Here is a 26,770-nt window from a genome sequence, read left to right as displayed (position 1 = left end):
TTCCAACATCTGTTTCTAAAGCTGGGTAAAAGTAGTAATGGAAGGAAGTAGTGAAGCTAAAGAAAAGCATTTTATCTTATGCTCTTAAGGATGTTTTTTCTCCCCACCCCCCATTTTGGGCTATACTGAATCTTCTTCCATTACATTTCAGCTTAAAATTAAATATTTCCAAGGTGATAAGTCTGACCTCCTAATGAAAGAAGACTTAGTAAAGATGTATATTTTGATAGGTTTAGTTGTAGGGCAATGAAGGCCAAAAGCCCGCTTTTTGAGGCCTCTTATGAGAACAAGTCAGAAAGGCTGATTATAACCAGTAGAGCTTGTAGTCGAAGCTCACCTCATCATGGTGTGCTCAGTAGTAAGACTGAAGATAAGAAGACATGTTTTACTGAGTGATCAAGTTATGTTAGCACATGCAAGTTACTAATGCTTGGCTTTTCTGCAGAACTTTTGTCTAGTGAGCTTGTCCTTGAACATGAATCACATCCTTCACTATGACATGCTTGCTCAGCCTCAAGGAACTGAAAGAAGTTTGAATGATGGAAAAGAGGTGTATTTTTCTCTCAAGAGCTGTATTCATTGGGACTTCAACACCTTCATGGTTTCCTAATAGTAGCTACTGTAGTTTCTATTTCTAGTATTGCTTGAAACACACTTGGGATGAACCTGAATTATCTGCATTTTGTTCACATTGCCTGAGGCACCACTTTTCTTGGGCCTACCCAAACATAAATATCAATAAAATTGGACTTGACATCTCCTCTACGGTTATAACCAATTTTTCCCATCATACTGTAAGTATGATGTGATCTGTGTAGGCAGGGCTGTGCTGTGTTTTACTATGTGTTATGCATCCTCCCTGCAGGAATTGATAATCACAATGAAGTAGCAATTAGGGATGTCTGGTTTTGAGACACCATCACAAAGCAGATGAAAATGGGTCTTATTTGCCTCCAATTGAGGTTTATTTTAGGATGATTTCTACATGGGGAAAACCTCTTCTTTAGTCAACTGGTATCTGTTTTTAATGTATGGGCTAACCATATGGCTGTGCTTCAGGAAGATACAGGACCTTAAGCCTCTCATGCCTTTTTCTCTAAGATCTAATTGCTCTCTCTAGAACTTAGAGGGTTTCCAATAGATCTTTTTCAGCACTAAATATGTGGGGAAATCAGTGTGATAAAAATCAAAGTGAGATCTTATGGAAGGGGAAAGTCATATTTATTTACAAACTGTTTAAGCAAGTTGATTTTAAGTGTTCATACTCTGCACTCATCGGCGTATTTCTCTCACATCTGTGTACTTGCAGGCACCAAGATGAGTGCATTCAAGTGGACTGGTTGCAGAGAATAAGGGACACTAGCTGACAGTTCCTTATCTCTGTGAAGTACCTCTTGGCAATGGTGACAAACCAGTTTCTGGAGAGGTCCTTTAAGGTATTTGGGAGTCATCCGCTCTTGCACAGGTGGTCCTTTATCTTGGGACCTTGCTGACTACAGCTTCATCTGGGGTGCTGCCCATCGTCTCTTTTTTTTTTTTTTTTTTTTCCCCTCTTCCATTTTGAATATGGAGATCATCTGCCCTCCTTTGGTTAACGATAAAAGGATGGGTATACATTACATCACAGAATCACAGAATGTTAGAGATTGGAAGGGACCTCAAAAGATCCAATTCCCCTGCCAGAGCAGGAACACCTAGATGAGGTTACATGCTGCAACCTTCTTGCCATCCTCCTGCTGGGATGATACAGAGTCTTTTGCTGATGAGCCATCATGCTGTGGTCTCATCAGAGTGCAGATTTTGTGGTTGTGCTATAAGCAGAATATTCTTCTGTGTTCCTACTAGAACCAGAGCCCTGGGAATGTAGTCCTTCATTATCAATGTGAGATTTTTTTCTTTCCCTTTATGCTGCTTTCTGATGATTCGTACACATATCCATTCATACTTCATACACACCGACCTCTAGATAATGTTTATGTTACAAAACTACATGGTCACTGGATAGAATGCTTGGTAGGTGTATCCTTTGCTTAAGTTATGTATAGGTAACCTCCTACTACAAACTACCTTTTGAAAAGAACTTTCTTTTTTTTTTCCTTTCAAGCACCCAGAATGCTTATTAACATCTGGAAACTTAGAATAAATCCAACCAACCAAAATAAATCCATATGCACATTGTCCAAGCATGCATGTAGTAAGTTATTACTTCTGAAAATTCTTTTTAGAAATGCTATTGGTAGCATAAAAATCATTAAATTCAGTATGCAACATGAAAATACAAACTGATAAAGCACAACCAGTTACTTTCTTCCCTGTGCTAAGCTCTATTAAACCATATTGGTTGAAAGGGAGGACATTACAATGAAATTATCCTTGAGAGTTTATTGCTAGCAATACAGTAATGTATAGAATTGTGGCTGTAACTGTATAGGCATGAGTCTTCTAGGACAGGGGTATATTTTCTGTCTTAATTTACCCTCCATAAGATCTTGACCACTCTGGGTGGGTTGGTTGGTTTGTTTGTTTTCTCCAGGAACAATTTTTGCAATATTTCTTGTCGCATTTGTCTTTAACATCAATAGCCAAAATAGCAGAGCAATTCAAACTAACAGAAGGATTCTTGGCAGGGGTGAAGTGAGGTGGTGGAAATAGGTACTGTGATGTTGCTAAACCTCTAATTGGAGGTAGAAACTCGTGTGGCTTCTATTGACAGTTTTACAGGGCTTGCATAACACTTGGGGCTATGTGCGATTTGCTGGGAGTGATGGATGATTGATTTTTGTGCTAAGAAATGGTTGCATTTGTAAGTTTTCGAGTTCAAAAATCCAGAATTAGGTACATGGAAAGAAAACACTATGATGAAGAGTTGCATTTTGGAGAATATGAAATAAAATGAAGAATGCGTCTAACTAGTACTTAGTTCCTGGCCTGTGCTTTTTTACCTTTTTCTTTTAAAGTAATTTCAATTTTCTGTGAAGGGTACTAAAAGTAAGAAATTGCTACCTTCTCCTACATCTTGCTATTTCAGTGCGTAGAAGCATCATATCTCTTTTTTAAATAGTCAAGAAGGAAGAAATAAGAAATATTAATGACACAGAGTATTTGTTGGTTAATCTTGTAGTGTCTGATTTTGTCAGGTGAATAGGAGTTTGCAACTTGATGACATTGACTCAAGGAGTAAACCAGACTTTTCAGTTGTTTGAAATATTCTAAATGTGGTTTCTTTCTTGTTTCTGTTGCTGTGTCAGTTTTGTTTGGTTGGTTGGTTTTTGTTTGTTTTTCCTTTCAATTGCTTAACAACTTAAGTTCTCAATAGACTCAGATTTTGGTCTTTTTCTGATTTGGTTTCTTTATTTCCTTTCTCAGTTATATTCCTCACAGAAAAGTGAGGTGTGGAGTTGGAAGAAAAAATACTTCTCAAGAAAAGCAGATGATGTATGCACTTCACACTGGGAAAGAACATTTTTTCTCTTTTTTTTTTACGTGAAAGGTTTGTTTTTTTTAACACCTTTTTTGGGAGTGGGAAAATAATCTAGACATTGTTGCATTTTTGGTGCGGTTATCTGACGATTTTGCTGGCCATAAAATTCTGCATGTTGCAGTCCTATCCATGGAGTGCTGGGAGAACATCGCTTAACTTTCACTCCTCACTGGGCTCCACAAGTGCAGTTGTCTGATCTGTTCTATGACCTGTGGAAACATTTCTGAAGGAAGCGAGTTGCTTTGTGGAAGGCTGTTTCTCTGTGTGACTGACACTTTACTGCTTGTTCTCTGGTCTGTGAGACTTGGAGAGAACCAATGCTCTGTGGGTTAATTGTCTGATAATGCTCTGAAAAAGTACTACCCTGGTGTGTTGCAGTCAAAATAGAGTCTCAGACCTTGGAAGGTTGGACTCAAGTCAGAGGTCATTCATTTTTTCAAAACAAAAACAAACCAACCTTCAGCTGGAATCCATTTTTTCATTGTGTTCCACTCTTTCCTTGCCTTTTTATTGATGATGGCAAATGGCACCGCTCTCCATACTCTGTTCTAGACCTCCTCCTTCCAGAGCTGCATGATATTCAGGAAAAAAGCCTTGCTGGCTTGGGTAGAGAGAACTGACTTGGCTTACTGATGTTTTAAGCTTTGTGTAGCATTAGCACAAATGTTTTGTGTTTCTATTTTTTTTTTCTTCCCTCCCTAAAAGAGCAACCACATATAATATCAGCTTAATTTTAATATTAAAAATCCTTAACTTAATCCATCTCTTCATGTCCCCTTTTCCTGGTGGTTTATCAGCAGTAGTCCTGAGTCCACAATGCAACATAGGAGAATCAGTGTTTGGAGATTTTGACTGATATGGATTGTATCAGAGATGTAATGAGGTTCATAGGGATGTGCATTTGCTCTTCACATGAAAAATGTAAAGGGCTGAATCATGAACAGGAGCCTGTGTGGTTTTTTTGTTTGTTGCGGTTTGTCTGTTTGTTTGTTTTGGTTTTTTATTTGTGTTTTGTTTGGTTTTTTGTTTGGTGGTGGTTGTTGTTGTCATCTTATGAGCACAGCTTTACTTTTGTTCATTTACATAGCAAAGCCATTCAGGGGGCTTGGAAGGATCTTTGCGTAACACCTTTGTTAGGGTTCTTATGCAGGAAAAGTGCAGGCAGGAACATTTTCAAAATTGCCTTTGGGGAGCTGGATATAGCCAGTGCTGACCCTGCAAATATTCAGAGATGAAAATAATGGTTGGATTACAGCAATTCACAGTGCAGGAAGGAAGCACAAGATTGCACATATTAAAAAAAAAAAAAAAAAAAAAAGTTCCTCATGTATTTAAAAAACATGCTACCAGTTCGTTCTTGTATCTTTTTTGTAATTTGCTCTTCTCTTTAAAAAAGAGCTTATACTTTTTTAACACCCCCCCCAAAAAAAACCCCAGACAAACACACAACAAAAACAACCACGCAAACCCCCCCAAATCCCAAACCTCAAATAAATTTTCTAGCACTTTATCTGACAATGGTCTACTGTGATTGGTGTAAGAACAGCTGTGCAGAGCTGTAGAGCCTGAGTTGTGCTGGAGGTTCAACAAGATGATGCAACAGTCCTTTCAAGCCTCAGGAATGCAGAGATCTAGATACGGAACAAGACAGTGTGAAGTGCTTTGCTTGCCAGGAGTTTCTTTCCGTACCACCCACAACTAATAGTCCACTGGGACTAATCCCAAACATAAATGAATTAATCCTCTGGGATGTGTATTCATGTTTTTTGAATCGGTAATGAAAAGAAGCCTGCAGTGAAATGCCTTGGTGGAATAAATTGGTGACAGCACTTGGTTCTAGTTCAGCAAATTGGAGACCTGTGATTCTCTTCCTTTACATGTTGATGAAATAATTTGCAAAATCGTGAAGGAGTAGCCTAAAGGCAAACTTACTTGGGATGTTACGTGGTGGTCCATTTTCTAGGAAGTTTAGCAAAAGCCAAGGAGTGAAACAGGAAATAAGCAGAGTCTTGAAGCATGTTGTCATGGAGGGAGAGGTCTTGGTACCCTCTCAGAGGCTAACACTGCACTGCAATGTCACATTGTGGAGGCACATCTGGATGTCCTGCAGTTGAGTATGTCATGGACTTCTCCATCACTGGTAGTTGATTCCCAGAGGCAGCAAAGGTGGGCAGTAAAGACAACTTGCTAACAGCACCACACAAGATGCTTCCACTGCTGCTTTCCAAAAGGGAGGAAGGGAGGAGCCTGGAGCAGTGGTCGCAGGGCTTTCTTCAGGCCTGGGGAGGCTTTGGCTTGTCGAGAAGCTCTTGCTGTGCAGCCAGATATTGCTTGATCCTTTGGGAAGAAGAGAGGAAGGAGCACTCAGATAGGACCTGTTCTGCAGGCTGTCATCTCCAGAGAGCATGCTGAGGTGTGGCTGAACCATAAAGAGCTTCAGAGCAATGTGATATAAATGATCTTTGGGTCCCAGAGGTTGGTGGGAGCTGCAGTTTAATGCAAAGAAGGGATGAAGGCTGTTGACTATAAATGTTAATAACCATCAAGAACAGAAACAAACATCATCTTCAAGTACAAAAGAGAAGAACTAATAAGAAATTAGTAAGAGTTAAACATGGCCCAACCCTAGAGAAATTGTAGGAACAATGCAAATAATGCTACTTGACAAGTTTCACAAAAAGAAAAACATGTCATGCTCAAAAATCAAACTTTGTTTTGTAAAGTGCTTTAGTTATTCCAGGTCTGAGATAAAAATAGGTTCCAGTCTGCAGTCTGAGTCAAATGATGAAATGAGAAATGTAACATTTACTTGCATCAAACATGTAAATGGGAGGTCCATTACACTGGAATTATTTTAATGCAGCTCTGTAAGTTCTTAAAATGATAAATTAAAGAGGAAAAAATGCAGTGGAAGTATTTGTTTAAAATATCTTCCTCCATTGGAAATTCCTTCTAGAATATCCATGTGATTTAGATACACACATCTTCAGGTCTCTTCCCCCAAGAGGGGAATGGAGATAGATACATTGAAGTTTGTTGGAATAAGTGTTGGATACTTCTAGCTCACTGCAGTTCTTTTCCATCTTTGTTGTTGACTGGAGTTTTCTCAGTACCCAATCTGTTGAATTATAGAGAGATAAGTACAGCTTAGTTCACATGCCAAGTTGATAGAAAAGTGTAACAGTATTTGAGTGTTTGTTTGGGTTTTTTGAAACTAAATATTACTGAGGCTGCATGTAAAAAAAAAAAAAAAAATATATATATATACGGAATATATTGGGAAAGAACGACTGATTTGTAAGGCTGGAAATGAACTCTTTCTCAAAATAAAAGCAGCCCAAAAGTTATAGGACTTTTCTACTTGTCCAAATTATGTATATTTTTATGGGGTATTTGTTGAGCTATGGAGTGCTACTTTGTTAAAGGAATAAGTTAAAAGCAAAAGTGTTTAATAGTGGATAAAAAATAAAAGAGAATATGAAAGCAGGATTTGGAGACCTAGTCCCTACTTGTGTAATCAAAAGGCACTTTTCCTTACTCAGGTTTCTGCTATTAAGAGAAATGTTATGACAGTAAACATTGCCAGAAATCCTTTTGGACTACACAAGGTGTGAAAAGCTTAATTATGAATGAGTAAGTATACTCTGGTTGGCGTGGAAGTACAGAATCTAATTTTGGACCTGTCCATTTTCACGCTGCAGTTGCTTGGCTTATTAGCTGTTACTTTTCCAGTAGCTCCAAAATCCAGCCTCCTCCCTATATGCTTCCAAAAATAATAGAAGTTGTGCTTTTGGTAAGGGACATTGCACAAATGCTTCCTTATGGAAAGTGGGGGTGCATGCAAGACTTTGTGCCTTGTTTCTGAAAAATGTACCTTGTTTGAACACAGGTAACTCACCTTTTGACTCCTAGCCTCAGCCCATTGAAACTGAAGGTTTCCAGATGACATAATTCAGAGGGCTGGAAAGTAAACAGACTACCTGAAGTACTCTAAATTTGGTTTTGCATACCAAGTTTTCTGAAGTGCTGCCTCTGCTCCAGCTCCCGCTCACGAGTCCTGGCCTGTGTGATTTTTATGGATAAACTGTTTTTCAGAGCAGACTTGAGTTGCACCAATCTGGATGGTCCTGTGCAGAATGAGTGGCTTGGGCATGTAGAGTACACAGTCGAGTACACAATCTGAGTCATAAATAAATCTGGCCATAGACTGCAAGTCTACCTCTCCATTGGGTCCATAAGCAGAGTTGGGTACAAGCTTGCAGAGGAAAAGACCAGATGCCTCTTCAAATTGGAAAAAATAAAATGTTTTGGTTTCATAATATACAATAAGAGGCAATTTCTCCTTTGGACATGAACTCTCGGGTAGATAGGCGTTTTTGAGAGATATCTGATCACCTATAGTTTTGACAGGTGGAACTGATCCAATTGATGTCTCAGATGCTGTTAAAGCTTACAAAAGATTTTATTTTCAGTGCTTAATTACGTCTGCCTTGTTTTGCTATATTAACCAGTATAAGTCAAGGTTCTAAAGGTTGCCAGTGACATGAATTACTACAAAGCTGAGAGTGTGTGCAGTGGCAATTTGTGTTAAAAAGAAAAAAAAAGGCAGTTTCCAAGAAATGAAAGTAAAGTGTCTTTGAATTATATGCAAATGTCATAAATTTATGGATATCTTGAAACAAAGAATCTTAATGAGCAGCTTTGGTTTTTAAACAGTAAAAATGATTCAAAGTATGGAAGTTGTCCCATATTGTATATCTACTGTGTAGTGATGAAACTTTCCAGATTGAGTCTCATGCAACTTGAGCTTCTCAGGCCAGCTATGTGAGAACATGCTTTCCTCTAATATTTATTGAATTTGTTATTTGGGGAGGGAGCAGGGAGTCAGCAGATTGGGCCAGTGGTAGGGGACTTGACACCAAATAACAAGATTCTGTTGAATGACTTGCCATATGGCTTAGTGCATCTCCACAAGGTCTTATTTGAGTCAGTAAAGCTATATGATAGCACAATTTGGGTGTTGTGATTATTCTTACAGGATTAATGTTGTAGCTCTGCATTCAAAGTGCTTTGCAGATACCCATATGTGTCTTGTGTGTACTGCTTGGTAGGCAGGTCTAGTGATGGGGAAAGGCAGTGCTATTTAATACAGTTTTCCCCTGTGGATTTTCTTGATTCTACAATCTGTTAATAAAATTAAAAAGGGTATTTTCAAGCTAATTGTCATTAAATCTTTCAAATTTCAGAGAGGAGGCTTTGAGTCTTCAGCAGATGGTTGGAAATGAAATGCACATTGGGAGGAACAGAGGCTCTGCCAAATCTGGACCTTGAACAGAACTAGTCAAATAAACAGAAGTGAGACACAGCAGGAATGGTTTGGAATAGGTTTTATTATAGCCAGAAAGCCTCAGGCTCTGAATGACCTAATCAACCTAAGCTCCAGACATGTACCTAAATTAGCTTCTACTCTACCATTCTTGTAGCACGCCGTTTTGCTTCATTCAAATACTACACTAACACGTCTGAGCTCTTTTAAAAGTGGAAGGTTATAACTCTTTTGGCTTGTCCTCTTCTCATTGTATATGTCCTATTCAACTCTCATAATGCCTGCATTCTTAACTTTCTCCTTTAGTTCCTCTGTGCCTTCCCAGACTCAATTCTAGCACTTTTCATGCATTTGATGAGTTTCAAATGACTTGTTCTTGTGGTTCTATGAGAACAAGAAAAAAGGTAATGGGAATAGAGGTGCTTGGTGTTGGGGGCACTCTGGAGGGAAGTTCAGTTCCCACTGATTCCAAAGGATATTGCTGTGACCTTGTTTAAGTCTCCTGCCTCATTTCCATGTTTGCAACATGGAGATAAAGGATGTGCCTCACCAGAGAAAGAGAAGGCGTGCTTTATGTTATATAAAGCACCATTCCAAAGTCATCTCTTGCTGTATGCATTTCCTACCCTGCATGGTCCCTACTTCAGTCAGGACTGCTGTATGTTACTGGAATAACAAACAAGCTTGGACTTGCTCCAGTTTGTTTAACTAGACTTGGCATGATTTCATATGTGCTGCACAGAGACACTACAGTGCCTAGTCCTGCTAGGACAATGGTCTGCAGAGAGTATTTGTGAATGACACAGGGCTGTGTGCTTGTTCTGAAAACACTTGCACAGACAAAGAAAAATGAAATAATGTGACTCTGATCGTATTTAAACACTAGCCAGGACAGTGACAAAATGCTATGGGCATCCTCCAGTCAATAATTAAATAAGTAGCATCATGTTGGTGGCCAATGTTTAAAGAAAGGTTCAATTTGAAATTCTGTATGGTAACAGCTTTTCTGTCACTGTGCTGTGAATTTTGTTAGCAAACTGGCTTAGCTTTACTTAAAAAATAAGATCAAATATGATGATGTAAACCTTTCTCATTTTTTTTTTATTCATTAAAAATAATAGTGTCATGGCCTTTGAATTGGTCTCTTGCTTTATATGAATAGTCATGAACTTTCAAAATCTTTCTGTGAAAAGTAGGTTACTTTGAGAGTGAGAGGGGCTGTTTGGGGGGGTTGATGTGAGTAAGTAAAAAGTCACTTGGATTTATGAGGAATTATTGCTCTGGAATTGAAGGGGACATGAGTTAATCTGGTTGACTAGGTGCTGGTTCACATTACCTGAGGTGGTGTTCCCAGGTTCTGGGACAATGTTATCACAGTTTTGGTATGAACCCAGTGAGTCACACAGTGATATGCAAGAAATCATGTAGTTTCCCTTTGTCTTTCTGGTTTCAAATGTCCATAGTTGGAATGATTCACTGGGATTTTCATTCCTTTTATAATTAGTAGGCATGCGTGAGTCGATGGGTTTTATGAAGAGCCTATTGAAACTAATGGAGGGGAAAAAGAATCCCTTTGACCTAACTTGGCATTGGCTCAAGCCCATTGTGACTGAAGCTGATGGCTTCATCAAAATCCACTTACCCTTCTATAGACTGATCAGGTCATTCTGGAGCTTCATGGGTTTGCTGGGAGGAGCTTGACCACTTCCCTCCATTATTCTCTTTATTATCAGTCTAGGTGAAAGAAGCAGATTGAAAACTAGCAAAAGCTGTTGCAATATCTTGTATGTTCTCCAGCAACATGGGTCTTTTGGGTTATACAGGATTCATACAGTTAAAAATGACTGTAACAGAGAAATATGCCTTAGAATTAACTTTCTGATGTGTTTATTTTCTGCTTTTCAAAATTTTGTAAGTCTCTGGGGTTAAAAAAAACCCACAAACGATGCCTCCCCTACTGCTATTTAGGCATATTCCTGAATCTTTCCATATTTGAGATGTATCTCCAAAGGACAAACCTACCCAAATAAACGCCTGAATTATATAGCATGTTGATTTGGAACTCATTTATTCTTTTTGAGAAAATAGGAAAAGAAATCAGAAGAATACAGATGAAGGAAGTTATCTGTTCTCCTTAACTCCACACAAAAGACAAGTGACATTTCATATCATCATGTCTTTGGTCTAATGCTCTGCATTATCATATAAACAAAAAAATTGAGATGTTAGTATCATCTTATTTTTTTTTTTTCCTTCCTGAAGAATTACTTTATCTGAAGCTTTCCCACTTCCATTCAGCTTAGGACACAGGAGATGGATTTACATAGAGATTCTCCAAGTTATAGCCCATCAGGACACTGAAAGACCTTTCTTATTCCTGAATGGCACATTCTGTTGAAATATAGGATGGATTTAATGAATCTACAAAGTGGACCTTGCTTCCCTGCCCCTGAGGGTTAGGGAAAAAACTTACTAGCACCAACATGAGTCTGAACATGGTCCTGGGCAATTTGCTGTAGGGGACCCTGCTTGAGCAGGAGGATTAGACAAGATGACCTCTGGGGGTCCCTCCCAATCTCAACCATTCTGTGATTCTGAGTTTCATGAGTGATTCTGTTCAATGGCAAGAAAAGGAATAAAAGCTGGTTGGTGACTCCTCCAGGTCAAAATTGAAGGGAACGGATACCTCACACCTTTTCATTGGGCTGATATAGTAAGTTAGGATGCTGCAAATAGCCACTTGAGACAACTGGGCTTTGTGTTTCTTGGAGTGGAGGCCTTGGCCATGGATCTTCTGATGATATATTCCTGGTCTCTTTGATTAGTGCTAGTAGGTAATTCCTCCATTGCGGAGCATGTTTTCAAAGCAATGTGCCGGGCTTTGGTGTGTGACACCATTAAACGTTAACATGTATTTTCAAACAAGGAGCCTCAAGGCTAGAGGTAACTCTTTGATCTTTAAAAAGCTTGCCACATAGGGGAGTGAGTTTGAATGTATACTTATGTATGTGAACACTGGCAGGTAATTATATTTTAGTTCCGGGGCTGCAGAAATTTGCAGAAATTATTCAGATTTCAAAAGGCTCAAAATAAACATCAATTCCTATTTATCTCAAAGGATTTAGAGGGGCATAAAATAAACCTTTAATGGCCTGAGCCACGCTTTATTAATTGCTTTGTTGAAGAGAGAAAACCTGTGGGAGTTTTTATATTAAAATGGGATGTGAACCAGCAGAAATCTAAGCAGGATCTGAATTTGGTTTAAAGAGAGTAAGAAAACACACAACTGAGCTTTCCTCTGTGTTTAAAAGATTATTACCCTAATATATACAGTTTCTTTGTTTTTAAGGAGGCATGCTTGAATTGAACCATAATTACATGTGAAAGCATTTGAGCTAGTCATTCAGTATTGAAGGAGCAGGATCTGTCTAAACAAAGTGACAAGCAATTAAGGAGCCTGAGGGAGTTGTCTGTTTGTCATATCTGAAAATCAAGTTATCAAATTATTACCCAAATTGTCCCACGTCTGACAGTTGAATCTACAAAGGCTCCTGACAGTAACTTTGCAAAGATTGGCTCTGTTTTGTATACTGTTTTTGACAGGGGGCAGTGGTACATAGATTTGTGTGTGTGGTGTGGTTTGTTGTTTTGTGTGGGGTTTTTTTTGTTGTTGTTTTGGTTTGGTGGTTTTGTGTTTTTGTTTTCTTTTAATCAGGACTTTCTTATTTTCCATGTGCAAAGTTTGTCACAATGAGGACTACTGATAGAAGGTGAACCTTATTCCTTGTTGGGTGAAAAATAGCCTTTTTAGACAAAATAAAAGGCAGCTGACTGCTAGAGTTCTACTGGCTTTTAAACTGGTGCATTAATCAATACTTTAAATCACAACTTCCACCTTGTTGAATTTCCCTTTTTTTTGTTGATTGAATTTTCACTGTGGTTTTTAAAATGAAGAATGCCTGGTTTATTTAATCCCATGTGAAATAAATACTGCACTGCAATCCTTAGTGTATTTTATCTCATAATTCTGTTTTTAATGTTTGCGAGCTTGTTGCAGAACAAATTTTGCAAAACCCTAATGTGAATAGTCCTGCTATATTCTGGTTGTGTTTTCTATTCTTTTTGTTTTATACTGTGCTTGCACAGGCTACGAGAGTTCTGTTTTTCTCCCCCACCTTTCAGTCCTCCTGTATTCCGTGTTAAATCCAGGAGGACTACTGGTGATCTGCCTCTTTGAAAATGTCTTTGAAATAGGAAACACTAGGTGGGATAAAATTATGGTTATTAGCAGATATATTTCTATTAAGTCTGTATTTTTTAATATAAAACTTCTACTTCATTTTGAACAGGATTGAGAAGTGAGCCACTAATCAGGCATGACAAGCATGGCCTTGACACACCACTCTTGCTGGCTTCTAAAATTTCCACAAAGGAAAAAATCTCATTCTTTGGGATTGTCAAATGTATTCCAGGGTTCATACAGGTTTTACTGGATACTGAATTGAAAAGCATCATCAATGTGGATGAAGATCTATTAATAATAGATAATATAAATATTAAACATTTTTAATGGGTCATTTGAGGCGTATCTGTTCTCTAAAGCATCTTCAGTATTGACTGAGAAGGATAGTTTTTCTGCATGAAAATAAAGTTCAGGTTTTGGTAGTCCCTGTGGGTCCTGAGTAGCTCTGTGTTTTCATCCATGGTCCTCAGCTTGTCCTCTGTACCCTCAAGCAGCTGCATAGCTCTCACCTTTGCTTGCTGTGAGAGTGAGAAATTACTTTTGCTCAAACTGCTGCTCTCCTGACCAATGACGGCAGGAAATAATACGTTTGAAAAGCTGATCTCAGCAAGGCTCAAATTCTGAATGGGTCAGTGACTTAACTGGCAAAGAAAAATATCTTTACCAGTTCAGTATCTAGACCACAAGCTCATCTTTCCCAAAAGCTCTAGGATTGTATTTATGGATGATGGATAGGGTATCACTGGGAAGGATGATGCTGCCATCACCCTCATGGTGTCCCCCCATCTTCTGACTGCTTTCTGGGGAGTCCTGTGTCCTTGAATTTCTTCCAGTATACTATGTAATGTTAGTCAGTGGAGAAAGTTTCTCAGAGAGTCATGAAATACCTTCCACTAACAAGAAAATGCAACGACAGAGATGCTGAAGTGAATCTAAAGTAACAGACCAGAACTGTAGTGAAGACTGAGGACTGTGATAATTTAGTGCCATGGATCTTGCTCAGAATGTGGGATTAGAGCCTAATGTAGCATAAGATTGTAGCAAAGACTATAGCATAGGGGTCTCAATATTGATTCACAAAATGATTGTGGGTAGTTAAAGAAAAAAAATCAAAATTTGCGTATAGACTCTCTTGCATATTTGACAACATGTTCTAAGAGGCTTCTTTTCTCCTGTGGCGCTAAAAATGCCACTGTGACTGATGAAGAGATAACATGCTGCCCTAAGAAGTGCCTGGCAGAAAATTTTCATCTTTAAACTGACATCAAACTGCATTCACCTTGCTTAAGACTGGGAATTTGTAACTTTTTTTCAATTTGGTTCCTTATCTAAGTCATTAACTTGCATAGAAGAGTCTTAAAAATTGGTGTTTTGGGGCTAAATAAGGCATTTTTGTTTGAGGTTACTGAGACATGAAACGATTACTTACCATCCCTTGAAATGACATTACATTTAAATGCAATGGTACATGGGCACTTAGTACTACCTTCATCTCTGTTAATCCTTGCTCACAGCCTGCAAATTAAACATTCAGCCTTATGGAATGCACTGAAATTCTCAGTTATGATAGCTTTTCAGTATGCAATCCTGCATGTTATACAATTTGAAGAGGTTCTCTTCCAAGCAAAAAATATTTAATGAACCTCATGCTGTGCTTTTTTTTTTTCCTTTAATCAGTTTTATCCATGAGTTCACCAAAGATTCAAAGGAGAAATAAAAATTGAATTCACTTGACCATGATTGATTTGAAAATTCAAGGGACAACATCTTGGTTATTGATGGCTTTTAAATTGCTGCACATTGTTACCTGGGTATGCCTGTGAAATTCATCAGCATCCCACACCTCTCTAGCTGTTGCTGTTGTTTGCTTAGAGATAGCAGCTGTAAACTTAGATGTCCACAAAATAACCTTACCAGACAATGTTACGACATTGCCTGAAAGTCTTTGCAATGACTGCCTGTATAAGTGAGCCCTTTTCCATAGAGGTCCATAGGAGAACTAGAGCAGGAAAACCTTGTTGGAGTATGAGAAACCTGAGACGTGACTGAGATGGAGGTTGCCCAGTTTTATTGCCCTTCAGCAGTGGTGTCTGGGTTAAAAAAATAGAGAATGGGAATTCAGCATCACACTGACACAGATGCTCTTGAGTTTTTCTCCAAGGCGGGGGGAAACTGCAGCACTGCAAAGAAACTGAGAGTATGTGAACCCCCAGTACTGTGCTGGGGAAGCAGGAGGAGACAAGAGCTTATAAAGGGCTAATTGTCCCTTAACTTCCCTTTTGACCTTCATCCCTGAACTCATGCAAATCAGGGACAAGTGTGAATCTTCAAAAGGAAAAACCCACCACAGGAATTGCTTGGGGTTTTTTTTTTCCTCTCTCCTTTTTTTTTTTCTTTCTTTTTTTTTTTTTTTTTTTTTTTCTCTAAGGTACCCCTATTAACACTCTGTACCTCCAGAAAGGTGGAGTAAAATAAGAGAAGTCTTCACTTAAGGGCCTGAGCTTGTATGTCTGTGGTCACAGGTGTGATGGTGATAAGCAATTGGTGTACAGTTGCTTCACTGATTTTCACAGCAGCACTGCTGCAAGCATGCTGACTTTGAAGGTCACTAAAGGTGTGGAGAACAGCACAGATGTCTATCTGTATGAAAGTCTCCTCCAGTTTAGGGGAGTCAGAGCTATATTTCTGTCTCACTGGGCTGAACATTAGGTGGTAGGAGGAAGCATGGCTTTACTTAAATTGCTGAAGCTCTTCTGTTTCCAAATTGGGACTAGAAAATAGATTTCTCTTTTCCCCATGGTGTTAGTTACCTGAGATGGTCAAATCCTCTCATTCCGGCAAATAAAGCACTAGGGCTATGAAGATGTTGAGGGGTCAGGAACATCTTTCTTATGAGAACAGACAGAAAGAGCTGGGTCTGTTCAGTCTGGAGAAGAGAAGGTTGAGAGGGGATCTTATCAATGCTTACAAATATCTCAAGGGTGGTTGTCAAGAGGATGGGACCAGACTCTTTTCAGTGGTGCCCAATGATAAGATGAGGGGCAATGGGCACAGACTGAAGCACAGGAGGTTCCACCTGAATATGAGGAGAAACTACTCTGAGGGTGGCAGAGCACTGGAACAGGCTGCCCAGAGCAGTTGTGGAGTCTCCTTGTGTGGGGACATTCAAAACCCACCTGGATGTTTTTCTGTGAGATCTGCTCTAGGTGTATCTGCTTTAGCAGGTGGGTTGGACTAGATGATCTCCAGAGGTCCCATCCAACACCAACCATTCTATGATTCTGTGTTTTCCAAATTGGCTTTCACGTTCCAGTCATCATGATAACCCATTTGCTGCTGCTGTTGTGCAGAAAGCTTTTCTTTATTTCTCTCCTGTGTGTTTTTATTTTTTTTTTCTTCAATAAACCTTATTCTCATTGAAACAGGTATTTACATTCCTGTTAAAAACAACTTGGAAAAACTGTTTCACCAATGAATTCTTGAATGAACTTAACACTGAGTAACATCAGCAGAAAATCTGCTTTATCCTTTCTGCATTTTAATTTTATATTGGTGAATGCCTACACTGAACTCAGTCCAGCTACCTCTGTTCATTCTTGTGTTTTTCTTCTAGTAATTTTTTTTCTTGCAAATTCAGTGTTGTTTTAATTGTATGTATTATGGTATTTTAAGGCAGGTGCTGTTCTGTTTCTTGGAATCCATGGTTTAACTGACGGAGCTCTGAACTGCTCCTTGGGTGATGACCCCTGGTGAACAGGGCATGCTCATAGAAAAGTCTGATGCTTTTTGAAGAACATCAAATTTATGTTTCTGTGAGTGCTGCTATTAATAAAACTCCTTAAACTTTAAAAGATAGTCTTGATATTTAGAATATAGTAACTACTTGCTTTGAATTGCACAAGTGATGAATCTTATGTCGGCCAGGATAAAAAGAATGCTTATGATGCTGCGTGGCCATAGCGGAAGGCCTCTCTGTTCTTGGATTATATTTTTCATAATGTAGCCAAAAATGCCCCATGCTGACAAAATCACTTGCCTTTGTTTTTCTGTACAGAAAAGCAATCTCTGGTTATATTGACCTGCCATGGCTTTAAAGGATTTTTATACTGTCTGTCCACTGAAGTGTGTTGCATGTCAAAAGGGCAAACTTCAAACAGAAAACCTCTTCCATCCTCTGAGTCAACTTTATAGCTTTCTGATCTCAGGGCAAAGATCAGAGAACTCTTAAATTTGTGAGATCTCACAAATGTGGGAGGAAAAGGCAAATAATCATTGTGTTCTGAGTAGAAGGTAGGAAGCACCCCTGACAACTGCTGTTACACCTAGTGAGAATAAATCACAGCTTTGGACAATGATATGTTTTTGCAGGTTTGTTCATTGGAATATAAATGTTGGCAAGCTGAGCCACCACATCCTTTTTATGTGATCTTTTTTCTTTTCCATATAGAAATAGCAATGATTTCAATAATCATTGAGATCTCAGACTACTATCTTGCTCAGTGGAGTTCTGTGACAGATTTGCTGACAGCTCATTCCTGTCCTAAAATCAAAAGTCTGTGATCTAATGAAAAGCATATACTATAAGGTAAGGTGATAAGTACCTTCATTTTATAGATACAGACATGACTCACCTAAATGGCATGGGCTATGACAGAGCCAGAGTCTGAGAACATCCATTCCTTAAACTTTAGACTATTTTTCTTTAACAGATTTTTGTTGGTAATTGGCTTTACCAGATATTCTTTGACCCTCTTGAAACAAGTATTGATTCTCTCTATTAGTTTACTGGAGCTGCATTGATGGTTATTTGAAATTCACCTTTCGGCTTCATAAGCCCAAGTGTAATATGATTGTTCTCCTTCTCAGACTGACTCCTCCTTCATTATCATGACTAGGACTTACCCAGCAGACACGCTTGTTTCAGTAAAATAAGACTTACTATTGAATCAGAGTTTTCTGAGAGGCCCTTACATTTTTCAAGATCAGACTTGACCACTTTTTGTGAGACAAGGCTACCTGTGCAGACTGTATCATAAAAAGATGCTCTATAAATGCACTGATTGAATAATAATTTTATGTCAAGGTTTACAGGCATATGAAAGAACACATGTAATTTATAGTCGTTTAGGAAGAGTTCACGATAAGCTTAACTACCGATGTTTGCTTGCGGTACAGGTACGACAGAAAAAGGAACATTGTTGCATTGTTAGGTACTTTCTCTAGTCTCTTATGTCTCAAAAAAATGTGCCATGCCTTTCATCTAACAGATGGAGTTCACAGCTGTGCATGTGAGAGTAGCCAGTCTCTAGGAATTTAAAAAAAAAAAAAAAAGAGGAAGAAAAAGAAGGAATTTCTCTTTACAGAAAAACTTTTTTGCTTTTTTTTTTTTTTTTCAAGAATCACTTACTAAGCTATTCATGGTAGTAGAACCTAGTAGTATATGATAGTCCTCGTGAGATGATTTGTGTAGGGACTTTTGATACAGAAATAATCTCACAATCTCTTCCAAATCTGTGGTCACTTTCAAAGTTAATGCATTTCCTGTTTCTTTTTTGTGTATTTTTTTTCTCACAGAAGCTCCTCCTGTTTCTTTTGTGTGTATTTTTTTTCCCACAGAAGCTCCTCCTCCCATACACATACAGCTCATTTGAGTATAAAGTGGAAGGTTAATTTTCATAGCAAGTCCAAATATTTATTTATTGTCTTTGCAAAGGAGAATTGTAGGCACAGAAGGCAGGAAGAAAACAGATACTAAGTGGAAGACATCAGTTGCTATTCCTGAGAACTGTTAAAGGCATGGTACAAAATGCATGGTTTACGCCTTTAAAACAAAGTATGCCATTAAGTTGGTAATGCTAAGAGGAATTTTATGTAGCCTATAAATACCAGTGAATCTTTTCAACTTCAAATCCCAGTACAGAGACAATTTACAGTTGCAATCAAAACGATGCACACAATTTAACTTCAGTACCATCTGTAACTCTGCTGGTAGTTTAATAATGAATAAAATTATATCTTGGCAACAAAAGTCCCACTTAAATAAAGTACAAGGCCTCTGATTTGCCCTGAAATCTCCTTCATGTTTACTATAAAATAAATAGCAATCTGTGGACAAAAGATCTGTGTGATTCTGTGAAGCCTTTGTTAAACCACCTCTGAAGCTCAGGGATTGTGGTGCAGACAAGGGTTTGCACAGCTGGTCACCAGCACTCCTGCCTTCGATGCACAGCTTGTATCTGGTTCAGCAGAGGTGTATGAGCAAGGTCTAATCTGGGAGCTTTTTGCTGATGTGCCAGGCCCTGTACATTTGAAGAAGAGCACCTACAGGAGGCAGTTATCTCCCCTTAAAAAGCCTTTTATTACCATGGGATGATGCAGGGTGTATCTCACTTATCCTCTTCCGAATTTGTCTTTTGGACTTCATTGTGAGACCTACCCACACCAGTTTCTGGTTTATAATTTTCTCCTTCATTTTCCCCAATTTGTGTATTTTGCAAGGAGGAGGCAATTTATGCTCAGTTAATAGTCTGTATGCTGGATCCTGTTCCTTATCCTTCCTTCAGTTGCATTGTTGAGCATTACTAGTCCCATGTTCCCTACTCTGGGTACTGCTGTCTTGCAGTATTTATGACTATTTCATCATGTTTGTGGTTGCTAATAGAGAAGCCGCACCATGGGCTGCATTCTTACTGTGACTTGTCCAATGCTTTACATTTACAGTGATATGAGATCATTGGTGTAAGTATGGTATTAGTTATCGTACCGAAAAGAGATCCTAACTATATACTACCAAGTAGAAGTAATGTGAGCTCTACAGTGTAAAATTTTCTGCACATTTATCTCTGAGGATACAGCAATACTAAAGGCAGTTCAGATCTGTTGGATGGGAAATCTATGGAGCCCAGGGACTGGTGATCTTTCACTCATTGTGTCCTCTTCATCAAAGCTTTCATTAAGGAAACATTAGTGACCTTATTGGATGACCTTCGCAAGTGGAAATCAATGTGTTTTGTCCCACTGACTCTTCAAGTGGACAAGAGAAACAGCAGCAGGACAGTTTGTTAACATGTCTCAGTCACGGCTGGTAATGATCCTTTCCACTTTCCAGGGATTCATACTCTTCAAAGGACAAGGTGAAAGAAACGTTAATGTGATCATGACAGGTTTGGGGGGTTTATGGCTTTTTAAATATTCTTGGTCTCTACCAATGAGAAATCTTCTAAATTTATATGTGTTGCTGCCACTGAATGTTATATCAAGCTTAAAGAAATTTATAAACTGGATCATGCCATGCCTACCAACACCGATGTGAAAAACATATGAGAAAAATTAGTAAAGTTGGGCTGAATCTCTGATTTCTAGGCAAACTCAATTTTGGTAGTATGTTAGCTGTGCTTCAGAAGCATTTATAATTCTTTTTCTTTAGGACTTGGATACATTTTTCTCAGTTATTTTTTTCAGACTTGTCACAGGTGTTGAAGGCCTTCACAAAACATAGTGGTTAATCTGATATTTGGGCAAAAGGCCTCTTCTGACTTTCACTGTTTTATGGACTGTTAGCTAAAACTGGCATTATCTGGTATGTTTCAGAGGAGCCTGTGAGTTCTAGTGTCTAAATCTCACTTGGATGCTTTTGAACTGATAATATTTATATTTGTGTTTTAAAAGAAAATGTTTTGGACAAAATTAAAATACCCAGGGAAAAGTGAGAGAGAAGATTTCCTTGATTTTACTTGGGGGGCAATTAAAGCTACAAGAAAGGAATCAAAACCACTAAACTAAACTTTATTATATGTTGGTGAGTTTCTAATTTTTTTTTGTTAATTTATCATTATTTTCTAAAAATTAAAAGTGAATAAAACCCAGAAAAGTCAAGTAGATATGGATATTTTTCTTAATTTCAGAAGCAAGATTTCTGATGACAGTTCTAATAGTACGCATGACACTGTAAATGCTATCCATAATTGCCTCTTTCCCAGAAGTCAGCATAGTCAAGGTCAGCACCCATTTCTCAAGTGAAAGTCAACATCTGTATTATTATGTGGTTTGCATGAAGAAGATGGGTGTTAGATAGAGTTAGACTTTTTAAAAAATAATTATCTGCTTGGCAAGGAAACATAGGAGAAAACAACTGACTAGTAAATGCTTTTCTTTGTGAGCGTCCAGATGTTTTAAATGACTCTGTAGTGTATATTTTTTCTTTGTTAAAAACAATGTTTTTAATAGACAAATAATGCAGTTGACTCAAAGAAGCAAAGTTCTTGTTCTGACAGGCAAACTGCCAAAGCAAAAGGAATAGAGAAACTAGAAATCTGGGAGCAGCTGGAATAAAGGCCTGTTTCTGTCACACCAAGTGAGGGACATGAAGTCTCTTGAAATGTGGGCACTGGGATTATATGGTAGCAATCAGGTCACACTGGCTTTGCTTTTGGTTTTTACCATGGGTCTTCTCTGACCTTGCAGAAGCACCGGATGTTTCTCCTCTTTCTTGTCTTTACCTATCAAAAAGCAAAATATGATAATAACATCCTTTCTTAGAGAGCTTTGTAATCTTGAGATGGGGGGGGGGGGAGAGTTATGTGTGTGGTTTGTGTTTGTTTGTTTTTCTCAAGTTCTGTCTTCTCATGGAAGCGAGGCCTATGGGATGATCCTCACTATATGTGCACATCCTACATTTTGAACCCTGTGGCCTGTATCAGCTGAGTTTTACAAAGAAATATCAATCTTGATCTGTACACTTCATACGTGTAGTGTCTCGGACAAAGGATGCATCAGAGCTGCTGTCCATATGACCTGGATTGTTTTGCATGTACAAATAGACTGATGCAACTCAAGCACTCTACTTTAAATTTCATTTAGCATGTAAAATGTGTGCCATGTACTGCATTGTAGGTCTGTGCATGTAGAGCTGTTGAGTGCAACCTCCAACGTTGCAAGGTTTGTTTTGACTGAGGGAAGGGCAGAAAAGAGACCTTGCATCTCATCAGAGTATCCATTGAAAAATCAACTTCACTTGCAGGAAATTCCTGCTCGAACTCCAAAGTCAATCAGTTATTACTCCCTTATCTATTGGAAGTTGGCCTGTATTGGTCCTGCTGCTCTTAGAACTGTCTTCGAATTGTTAATGCTGTCCTAAATCCTGAAGCCTTATAATTACATGTTTTTATAGTTAGATATGAATTCAGGGAAAGATTCCTGGGATTAGTGGGATTTTTTGCAGAGGAAAACCAAATAAGGATCCCAGAAGTTGGTGTGAAAATGATGTTGAAATACTGTAGCAGCAGAGATCCTGGTGAGTGTGTCTGGGGACAGAGGAAAGGATGTGGAAATGCAGACAAAGCATCTGGTAGTCAGAAGAGCTAATTGTCACTTCCTAGGCTGGACCCTCCAGAGATTCCATTGCTCTGAAATGATTTACACTTGCTGCTATGCGGAGGCACTTGGTGTCCTGTAGGCATCTAGTCATGCCCTCAGGGAACAGTGAGAGCCCAGAGATTGTCACTGTGACTCTTGTCATGGACAACTTGTGGATCACAGGCTGATGTGCTGAGTTGTCTCATGGTCCAGGGGCAACCGCAGGGAACTGAAGAAAGCCAGCAGTCAAGACACTGTTTAAATTGAAATCTCTCTGCATTCAGTTATTTTCAACTTCAGTTTTTAAGTGATGCTGAACAGTTGTAGATCTATTGCAAAGACCTTGAACCTCCTTTTGAGAGGTTCCCTACCCCTCCACTGGGTTTTGAAGAACACGGAAGTTTGGTGAGCTTGGTACCCTGATGTACTTAGCATTTGAAATCTTTGTTTAAATCACTGTTCAGGTCACAAGCGACAGAGAATTTAAGAGCCTCATTTTAATTTACAGAGGATTTTAAAGTCCAGACAGGGCAATTATGGCCTGACCTTATGCTGTATCAGGGGTATAGCATTCCACAGACCTTTCTGCATTGCAGTCAGAAGTCCTCTTTGAGACTCAAAGTCTGTAAGTGATAGAGTATCTGCTCAGGATCTTGGTAACTTGTTTTGTTGGCTAATTATCCTCATGGTCATAACATCAGTGGTGTATTTGTCTTTAATTTGTCTAACTCGCAAATCTCGTTAGGACATCTTGCTGATGGTAACCAAAGAACTGGAAAGAATTTTGTAATAAGTTTGCTTTTTTGAGGTCCATCAGTCAATGCATTGATATGAATTATATTGATCACACTGATTTTTCATTTGGAGATGGATTTTGATTATGAAATTGACTGGGCTGTCCTAGAGAGTCATTGTAGAAAGAAATGAGAAATATTCTAATGTAATCTGGTTCATTATGGGAAAGGTATCACCCAGTTTTGGAACAGTCTAAATTTTGTCATAACTATAAAATAGCTTTTGCATATATTCCTTGTCTTTTGTAGCCCTGAAATATCATTAATGCATTACTTCCTCTCCACACACCCCCCTGCATCCTCGCAAATTGTATATTTACTCTGTGAGTGTGAGAACACTACAGTGCCTGAGATCCTGCTAACCTGCAGGACTTTTCCAGTAATTAGATCCATGTTTGCTCCATGGGAGATTCAATTAAAAATGAGAGGGTTTTATTATTTTTATTATTCCCTACTGAAACCCTGCACTATGTTCTCGAGTGTGTACGTGACAGCATTGTAATGAACAAACTTACTTTATCTAATTGCGTCCTTATTCAAATGTTATGAGCTCAAAAATTCAAGTTGAGTGTTAGGCTAGCCCATCTGTCCTCAGATGAGGATTGACAGTAAGAAGAGAGAGACATAGCAGGCTATTCATTTGAGTGAACGCAACTAATTTGGCTGTGTATATGTGTATGAGCTTGGGGAAGAAATGAAGGAAATGTTCAGGTTTTGAAATCGCAGTGCAGCATAGGGCTCTTGTGAAGCATGGGACAAGCTTTTACATGTTGCAAAAGGCCAGGTGGCACGTTCCTGTATGTCACTTCCATGCAGAAGCATGAAGTTGTAACTCCTACATTAGGTGTCTGCTCCGTGGAGACTTTACTGAACACAGCACCTGGGGTGTTCTCTGAAGTTTGCCAGAGCATCACCACACTCTTCCAGTGGCTTTTGCAACAGGAGTCATTACACACTTTAACTGGAGGGGAGATTGTCAATTTCATTCTCTGAAAGGGAAACATTTTCAAGCTTTTCAAGTATTCAATGTCTTAACAGCAGCTCCCATCCAGATGCCATCCCACCAGACTCATTCTGGAGGGTAAATGTCAGTCTTGCACGTGAACTCAAGCACAAGCGTGCTCTTTCTCCAGTCTCTGTCTACTAAGTAAAAAAACCCCACCACCCTGAGGTAGCACAAGTTGGCATATTCGTTGCTCATGTGATGACCTCTGTATGTTTTGTTTTTTGCTTTTTTTTAGATAATTGTGATGATGCATTGGTATCTCCCTTACCTTCATCAGCCCTTACCAGTTCCTCTGAGCTCTTCAGTACTCACAGTCCCAGCTTTGCAAAGCTCAACAGGCGAGATGGTAAGGTTGCAGAATGAAATACCTAAACTATTCTTTTTAATCACATTTACGAATAATATTTTTATACTGTTTGTATGCAGTGCATTCAGAGACAAGTTGAATAGAGCTGTTAATCTATGCTTCTGTGAAAGCTCTATTTAGAAGCAATTCCTTCCTTTGTTATAGAAAACTTCTACTAAATGTGAAACTCTCCACTTCTCTTGTAGAAACATCCTGAAGGAAGTCCAGATGGTCTTTTTGCTTTTGAAGACAGCTTCCATAATCTTTAGAACTTGAAGGTCATCAGGCTTGAGACTCTGTTCTCAAATGTCAGTGTTTGTCAAAGCTAGTCACAACTAGATGTTAGAGGCCCAGTGGAATTCAATGATTACACAACTTTGCAGAAATCACGAAAATTAATAGAAAAAACTTTGCAGGCATTTACAGTGAAGAAGGTTTGAGGCCTGGATGATGAGTTCATACACAGGGTAAAATTATTAGGATCAAACTTGGTATGAGAAAAGAGAAGCTAGCAGTACCTAGGACATCATTTGACACTGTTGCAAATTTGTGTTGCTGGCTCCCGTCTCATTCCCAAGTTAGAGCCTCAAAAAGAGGAAAGCCTTGTATTATCATGTTACATATGATTTTCATTGTAAGAAGCACTAAAAAGTATACTACTACAAAGTAAATCAGAATTCTACTTAAAATTAATCTTTGTAACAGCTGTTTTAATCAAACATCATTCGATAAATCTACAGAAAGACAGTAAAAGGCATGCTCTCAGATGCTTGGCACTAATGATAAGGAGTTCCTAGGTCATTAGAGAAGTTTTAGATGGGAGTTGCTGTATCATATCTAAACTCTTGAACCAGGCTTCCTCAGCATGTGAAAGGTGGTATGGTAATTGCTCAACAGAAAGTTGTAAACATCGAGCATAATATTTGAGTTTGCCCTGCCTTTGTCTCCAAGTGCTAGCAGGGACAGCGAATAGACCTGCTTGCTTGATTTTGCAAATAGCTCTAATGACTGATTTTATCCCCAGAAAAGAGCAAGTCAACATTGTGGGAAGCTGAGCTTTGGCTGTACTGTATTTTAAAGTGATATTAACAACATCTAAAATAAATTGACAATTATTGCAATCTAAGGGGAGGAAATTAAATAGGTCTTATTTTGTAGTGCTACAGTAGTTTTACCATGTAGTGCGGTGTAAGGTATTGTAGGGGTTTTTTTAGACATACAGTATTGTACTGGTAAGGTCCATGCCATCTTTGAGCACAAGTCATGGGAACAAGAAGGCAGGATATTGAAACTGAGCCCTAAATAAGGAAATTGTTTCTGCAACTTTTATTTCATGTTTTTAAGGCTTACATGATAACTGATGAGCTAAGCCCAACACTAACTTAAAAGCTAAATTGTACCTTGTTTAATTCTTTTGTTGCACAGACTTCTGTAGCAATGCGCAGATGTAGTGATGGAATTCATCTGAGTACTTCATCTTGGGTTGGAGGAGCAAACAGTGGTAGATGGTGGCTGAAAGATCTTTGGCTGGCACTTGGATGAAAAGAGTAGATATCTTTATAAGAAATAATACTATCAAAGACTGTGCCATGGCTTTCTAACAGTGTTGGAGTGTTTTGATGAGTTGGCTTAGCTTTGTTTGTAAGTGATAAGACAGTGCTACAAGTAACAGTGCCTCAAGGTAGAAGACAGACAAATGTATTTGTAAATATGAATGCAACAGGTGAGGATGAATTTATAAAACACAATCCAGACCTACGTCAATAGAAAGTTCTAATTCATCAAGTTGATTAAGTAATAGATAACTATTACTAAAAGGCTGTTGCTTAAAAAAAAAAAAAGGCCCGCAGCAGTGAAATGTGCCATTAAAAAACCCACACAAGCTACGCGTGACCAAAGCTTTGTATGAACTGCTGAAAGTGTTCAATTAAAATGCTGATAAATCTGCACTGTTAATAATAAAGCAGTTAGGATAATTCTGATAAATATGATTCTGAGGTATGAAATATATTACTTACCCATGAGAGGGATTAATCAGCTTTTTTGTTTACAGAAAATAAATAATGAAAAAGAATAAGAAAATTGCTACAATCTGACTGTATCAACTGAGCTTTTTCAGTCCTCTATTAGCTCTCAGTCTGAGTAGTCAGTACAGGCAATTATGTATGGGAATATAAAACATATATAATGTCAAAAGGAATTTGTTTTATGGCCAGGAAG

General features: G+C 38.5%; 1 protein-coding gene across 1 annotated transcript in view; it reads left to right on the top strand.

The window, feature by feature from the left end:
• Positions 1 to 26,770, top strand: part of CNTNAP5 (contactin associated protein family member 5) — a 274,435-nt gene that overhangs the window by 46,870 nt on the left and 200,795 nt on the right. Inside the window, exon 2 of the mRNA XM_065637507.1 lies at positions 24,440 to 24,550. Coding sequence (XP_065493579.1) covers positions 24,440 to 24,550 — 111 coding nt within the window. The remainder of the gene's footprint in view (positions 1 to 24,439; positions 24,551 to 26,770) is intronic.

The sequence above is a fragment of the Caloenas nicobarica genome, chromosome 6, assembly GCF_036013445.1.
Source record: "Caloenas nicobarica isolate bCalNic1 chromosome 6, bCalNic1.hap1, whole genome shotgun sequence".
NCBI classification, from domain to species: Eukaryota; Metazoa; Chordata; class Aves; order Columbiformes; family Columbidae; genus Caloenas; species Caloenas nicobarica.
Note: the sequence above shows the minus strand (reverse complement) of the source record. Positions and strands in the feature narration are given on the sequence as shown.